At 42.4% G+C, this 6,655-nt stretch overlaps 1 protein-coding gene across 1 annotated transcript; it reads right to left on the minus strand.

The window, feature by feature from the left end:
- Positions 1–1,075: 1,075 nt before the first annotated feature.
- Positions 1,076–2,332, minus strand: LOC128586662 (cyclin-dependent kinase 1-like). The gene has a single exon (XM_053592672.1). It carries the CDS (start codon positions 2,186–2,188, stop codon positions 1,445–1,447), a length of 744 nt encoding a protein of 247 aa, XP_053448647.1. The 5' UTR covers positions 2,189–2,332; the 3' UTR covers positions 1,076–1,444.
- Between the last annotated feature and the right edge of the window lie 4,323 nt (positions 2,333–6,655).

The following is a 6,655-nucleotide window of genomic DNA, read 5'->3' on the forward strand; positions in this document are numbered from 1 at the left end:
CAGCTGTGGCTAGGGAAACAAGGTCTAATGGTAGTACAGGTGCCCTTTCCAGGGACTCTGGACAGGGCAGATTCTCTGAAAATGGGAGGTGGGTAGGGATAAAACAATTAGCATGTCGAGTTCCTAGATACTAGCTAGGTTGAAGTCAGACTTTCTGAGCTGGACTTTTTTTTTTTTTGTAGAGACAGAGTTTCACTTTATTGCCCTGGGTAGAGTGCTGTGGTGTCACACAGCTCACAGCAACCTCCAACTCCTGGGCTTAGGCGATTCTCCTGCCTCAGCCTCCCAAGTAGCTGGGACTACAGGCGCCCGCCACAACACCCGGCTATTTTTTTGTTTGGCCGGGGCTGGGTTTGAACCCGCCACCCTCGGTATATGGGGCTGGCGCCCTGCTCGCTGAGCCGCAGGAGCCGCCCCTGAGCTGGACTTTCTTAATGTCTATCTCTTACGTTGGGAGTTCAGGCTCTGGAGGGAAGAAGGATCAAGTTATTCTCTTTATTCCAAAAACAAGGCAGGATTTTGGTGTGTGCTAAGTATAACTTGGTCTATTAAAAATTGGGGTGGGTGCTAAGGGTTCTTGGTCCCCAACCACCTCTCTAGCTTCCAGAGGGAGTGGGAACTTTCAGTGATCAAATGAAATCTGTTTCCAGATGCCAGAACAGCTTTTGTTCTTCAGGTCCACATAAAAATATCCTAAGAATTGATAGTGATAGTTTATTGCTCCAATTATTCCAGTTATTATCTTTCCCAAACAGGAATAGTACAGAATGAGTGAGCCACGAACAGAAGTTTAAACAATCTCTTAATACTTGGTTCTATTGTCCTAATCTTTTTTTTTTTTTTTTTTTTGGCCGGGGCTGGGTTTGAACCCGCCACCTCCGGCATATGGGACCGGCGCCCTACTCCTTGAGCCACAGGCGCCGCCCTGAACAACGACATTTCACTGATGTTCTTTTGTTGTTGTTGTTTTTTATTAAATCATAGCTGTGTACATTAATGAAATCATGGGGTACAATGTGCTGGTTTTATACACAATTTGAAATATTTTCTTTTTTTTTTTTTACTAGATTTATAGTTTTATTATAGTAACAAATGGTTGTTACAGTGAGATCTACACGCATATACAAATTATATTTAAATTCATATAGAATATTTACATGTTTAAGTTATATTTTTGAAATTAGAAGATGAAGTACAGCAGAAGTTTTACAACAAAGAAAAGAAAAATATACAAGACAAAAATAGAGTTAACAGTAAAAATACAACTATCTGGAACGTGGAAACTTTTTGTCAGAAAGTTGTATCTTCTTAATCTGATTGTCCAAATCATTAAAATATGGATGATTCAATGCCATTTTGCCAGAAATTCGTTTGGCAGGATCATAGACTAACATTTTCGAGAGCAAATCCATGCCATTTTCATCCAAGTTTTTAACATGGGACGCTAGACTTCCTGGTTCCCACTTGGGAAATGTGTTCTAATAGTCCTGTAAAGATTCCACTTCTGGCCACACTTCTGGCCACTGCTCAAAGCTCTGAAAATCCTGAAGAGTTGATCAATTTCTGAATCCCCATGGAAAAGTGGTTTCTTAGTTGCTAATTCTGCAAATATGGTGCCTATACTCCAAATGTCAACTGGAGTAGAGTACCGAGCTGACCCCAGCAATACTTCTGGGGATCTGTACCAGAGTGTTACTACCTCATGTGTATATACCCGAATGGGTATTCCAAAAGCTCTGGCAAGGCCAAAATCAGCCAGTTTAATTGTTCCTTTGTCATCAATCAGGAGATTTTGAGGTTTTAAGTCTCGGTGAAGAACTCTTCTAGAGTGACAAAACACAATCCCCTGGAGGATTTGGTATAAATAACTCTTAACAAGTGAAGAATCCATGAACTGACCAGGAGGGATAGAATCCAAATATTTCTTGAGGTCCATGGAAAGAAATTCAAAGATGAGATATAACCTGGAATCCTGCATAAGCACATCTTGAAGACTGACTATATTTGAATGACGAAGTTCTTTTAATAGGGAAATTTCCCGAATTGCAGTGCTAGGAACCCCTTCCTCTTCACTTTCTAGTCTGATTTTCTTCATGGCTACCACTTGACCTGTAGTTTTGTGTCTACCCTTATACACAACTCCATAGGTACCCTCTCCAATTTTCTCTATTTTGGTGTAATCTTCCATAGTTAATCAATAAGTATGGCAGATCCTCAGCAACTCTACCCGGCTTATCCTGTGGTGGTCGCGGCGGCAGCTACCATCTTAGTGTCACTACTCTCTCAACTTCCAGGAGCCAGCTTTGAAGCTAAGTGTGAGCAGTTTCAAACTCACCGCACAAAAGGCAATTTGAAATATTTTCATCCAACTGGTTAACATAGCCTTCACAGCATTTTCTTTTTCCTTTTTTTTTTTTTTGAGACAGAGCCTCAAGCTGTCATCCCAGGTAGAGTGCTGTGGCATCACAGCTCACAGCAACCTCCAACCCCTGGGCTCAAGTGATTCTCCTGCCTCAGCCTCCCAAGTAGCTGGGACTACAGGCTCCTGCCACAATGCCTGGCTATTTTTTGGTTGTAGCCGTCATTGTTGTTCCAACTCCTGGGCTCAAGCAATTCTCCTGCCTCTGCTTCCTAAGTAACTGGGACTACAGGCGCCTGCCACAATGCCCAGCTATTTTTTGGTTGCAGCCATCATTGTTGTTTGGTAGGCCCGGGCTGGATTTGAACCCGCCAGCTCAGGTGTATGTGGCTGGCGCCTTAGCCGCTGGAGCCACAGGCCCTGAGCCATGGCATTTTCTTAGTTATTGTGTTAAGACATTTATATTCTACACCTAGTAAATTTCACACGTACCCTGGTAAGATGCACCATAGGTGTGTTCCCACCAATTACCCTCCCTCCACCCATCCTCCTCCCTCCCCTCCCCTCCCTCTCCCCTTTCACCTTCTTCTTGGGCTATAATTGGGTTATAGCTTTCATAAGAAAGCTATAAATTGGTTTCATAGTAGGGCTGATACTTGTTTTTAAGATACGGAGAATTGCTCTGTTGTTGCCCACGCTAAAGTGGCATAGTCATAGCTACAGCCTCAAATTCCCAGGCTCAAGTGAACCTCCTGTTTTAACCTCTTGAATATCTGGGATAACAGGCAAATACTATAGCACCCAGCTTAACTTCTGAATGTTAAGGTTTCTAGTGATATTTGCTTTTATTAATTAATAATTGGTTATAATAAGTTGTAGTGACAACTTGCTTTTACAAACACTTTGCCTAAAACAATACATATAGCTTATCACAGTGCTTATCAAGAAGCCTAGATAGGGCAGTGCCTGTGGCTCAAGGAGTAGGGCGCTGGTCCCATATGCCAGAGGTGGCGGGTTCAAACCCAGCCCCAGCCAAAAAAAAAATCTGTTTCAAATCAAGAAGCCTAGATAGTACCTGACTTTGGGTCTAGAGTTCTCATAAAAATAATTTTCTCCCTGTAATAACCTGAAATTTAAAAAGCAGAAGAGAAAAAGTAATTTTTCCCGAATATTTTCAAGGTATTGTTCTATTATCTTTAAGCTTCCAGTGTTGCTGTTGACTTCAATGCATTCTGACTCTCTATCCTTGATTGACCTATTTTTTTCTCTTTTAAAATCTTTATCCAAAATGTTCTGAAATTTCACAATTATGTGCTTTAGTTAGTTTGTTTGTTTTCCCTTATTCATTGTTAGGAAAACTAGGCGAGCCCTCTCAATCTAGAAATCCATGTCCTTCTGTTCTGAATTGTTTTTATTACATTATCTCTTTGATAACCATCTCCTTTCTTTCTAGAACTATGTATGTATGTATGTATTTTTTTCACAGATGAGATCTCTGTTACTCACGCTGCAGGGCAATGGCACCATCATAGTTCACTGTTGCTTTGAACTCCTCAAACTCCTGATCCTCTACTTCAGCCTTCCACGTAGTTGGGACTACTGGAATGGGCCACTGTACCCAGCCAGAACTCTTATCATTTGTACATGGAGACTCTCTGACTGATTCGCTAATTTTCCTCTCATTTCTCTCCCATTTTTCATCTTGGATGTGTCTGCTTTCTTAGAGATTTCTTCATATTTATCTCCCACTTGTTTTTTTTTTTTTTTAACACATCTATCCTATTTTTAATTTCCAAGCATTCTTTTTTGTTCTTTAAATGTTCCTTATTTGTAGTATTCTGTTTTGGTTTGTTTGTTTGTTATTTGAGACAGTCTTGCTCTGTTATCCAGGATAGAATGCAGTGACATCATCATAGCTCACAGCAACCTCAAACTCCTGTGCTCAAGCGATCCTCCTGCCTCGGCCTCCCAAGTAGTTGGGACTACAGGGCCTGCCACCAGACCCAGCCCTGTTTTGTTTTGTTTTTATGAATGGAGTGTTTTCCCTTACCTCTATGGAGTAGAATTACCATATTTTAGCCTCGGAAGTTTATTTCTACTTCTTGCATTATTTCTGTTTTCTCTGGTTTACTTTTTTCCTATTTACTTTGATTTTTCTCTTTAATGTCAAAGGCTTTCTGAAAATAAATATCTGCTACTTGACTACTAGTATTTAAGCTTGAAGCTTTACAAAAGAGATTTAACTCCTAGTTTCTGGACTTGTGGTCCTTGCAATAATAGGAAGACCAATTTGGATTTTTTTAAATTGGAATGAGTTTTTTTTTTTTTTTGTAGAGACAGAGTTTCACTTTATTGCCCTGGGTAGAGTGCCGTGGCCTCACACAGCTCACAGCAACCTCCAACTCCTGGGCTTAGGCGATTCTCCTGCCTTAGCCTCCCAAGTAGCTGGGACTACAGGCGTCCGCCACAACGCCCGGCTATTTTTTTGTTGCAGTTTGGCCGGGGCTGGGTTTGAACCCGCCACCCTCAGTATATGGGGCCGGCGCCCTGCTCACTGATCCATAGGCGCCGCCCTGGAATGAGTTTTTAATCTAAGGATCTTTCGGGGACTAGTCAGTTTCTACAGAAGCCTCCCAATTCTGGGAGATAGAAATCTGATTCTGCTTTCTGAAATTAGACATTAAACTTTGGGAAGGTGGGGTGTATAGGGCTGATTTTCCCCAAGAATTTATAAGTTAAATATTCAAAAGAACTTAATGTCCTGTAACTTTTGACTTAAAAACTTACCAAAAGCAATAAACACAATAACAATTCCTATAAATATTTATCCTCAGAAAACACGGGCTTTTAAATTTCACTCTGACAGATTTTTTGAGTCATTGATGGGGGCCCAATGATTAAAAACTTCTACTGTAAGAAAATATTATGTCAGGACTGTGCGTGGTGTCTAACGCCTGTAATCCTAGCACTCTAGGAGGCCAAGGCAGGTGGATTGCCTGAGCTCAAGGGTTCGAGACCAGCCTGAGCAAGAACCAGATCTAGTCTTTAAAAATAGCCGGGCACTGTGGTGGATTCCTATGGGAGGCTGAGGCAAGGGGATCACTTGAGCCTGAGTTTGAGGTTTCTGTGACCTATGACACCATGGCACTCTACTGAGGGTGACAAAGTGAGACTCTGTCAAGAAAAGAAAGAAAGAAAGGAAGGAAAGGGAAGGAAAGGAAGAAAGAAAGAAAGAAAACAAAGGTCGGGCACAGTTTAATCCCAGCACTCAGGGAGGCCAAGGTGGGTGGATTACTTGAGCTCACAAGTTCAAGACCAGCCTGAGCTAGAGAGACACTCCCTCCGCACCATCTCTAAAAATAGCCAGCGAGGGCCTGCTACACAACAATGACAACAATAGCAAAAAAAAAAAAAAAAAAAAATAGCCTTGTGTTGTGGCGGTGGCCTATAGTCCCAGTTACTTGGGAGGCTGAGGCAAGAGAATTGTTTAAGCCCAAGAGTTTGAGGTTGTTGTGAGCTGTGATGTCCCAGCACTCTACTGAGGGTGGCACAGTAAAACTCTTTAAAAAAAAAAAATGGGCCGTGCCTGTGGCTCAGTGGGCAGGGCGCTGGCCCCACATAGGGTGGCGGGTTCAAACCCTGCCCCGGCCAAACTGCAACAAAAAAACAGCCAGGCGTTGTGGCGGGCGCCTGTAGTCCCAGCTACAGTCCCAGGGAGGCTGAGGCAAGGGAATCGCCTAAGCCCAGTAGTTGGAGGTTGCTGTGAGCTGTGATGCCACAGCACTCTATCAAGGGCAATAAAGTGACACTGTGTCTCTACAAAAACCAAAAACAAATAATTCTGTAAACTCTAACTAGTATCACCCTTCCACCCAGCAAAAAGAGGGGCTGCATGCTTAATCCTTCATATTACAAACACATCCCTAATTGCTTTTCTTTTCTTTCGTTTCTTTTTTTTTTGGAAATAGGGTCACACTCTATTGCCCAAACTAGAGTGCATTGGTGTCATCATAGCTCACTGCCACCTCAAATTCCTGGGCTCAAGTAATCTTCCAGCCTCAGCCTTTGGATTGTCTGGGAGTACAGGCATTGGCCATTACACCCAGTGAATTTTTCTAGCAATGGAATCTCCCTATATTGTTCAGGCTGGTCTGAAACTCCTGGCCTCAAGCAATTCTCTCACCTTAGCTTCCCAAAGTTGTAGAATTGCAGGTGTGAGCCACTGCATCTGGTCAAAAATGCATTTTAAAAATAATATAGGGGCTCGGTGCCTGTGGCTCAAGCGGCTAAGGCGCC

Source organism: Nycticebus coucang, chromosome 5 (assembly GCF_027406575.1).
Source record: "Nycticebus coucang isolate mNycCou1 chromosome 5, mNycCou1.pri, whole genome shotgun sequence".
NCBI lineage: Eukaryota > Metazoa > Chordata > Mammalia > Primates > Lorisidae > Nycticebus > Nycticebus coucang.

What these genes read in the sequence shown, in the direction of transcription:
- LOC128586662 (XM_053592672.1), bottom strand. Translation starts at nt 2,188, where the DNA reads ATGGAAGATTACACCAAAATAGAGAAAATTGGAGAGGGTACCTATGGA.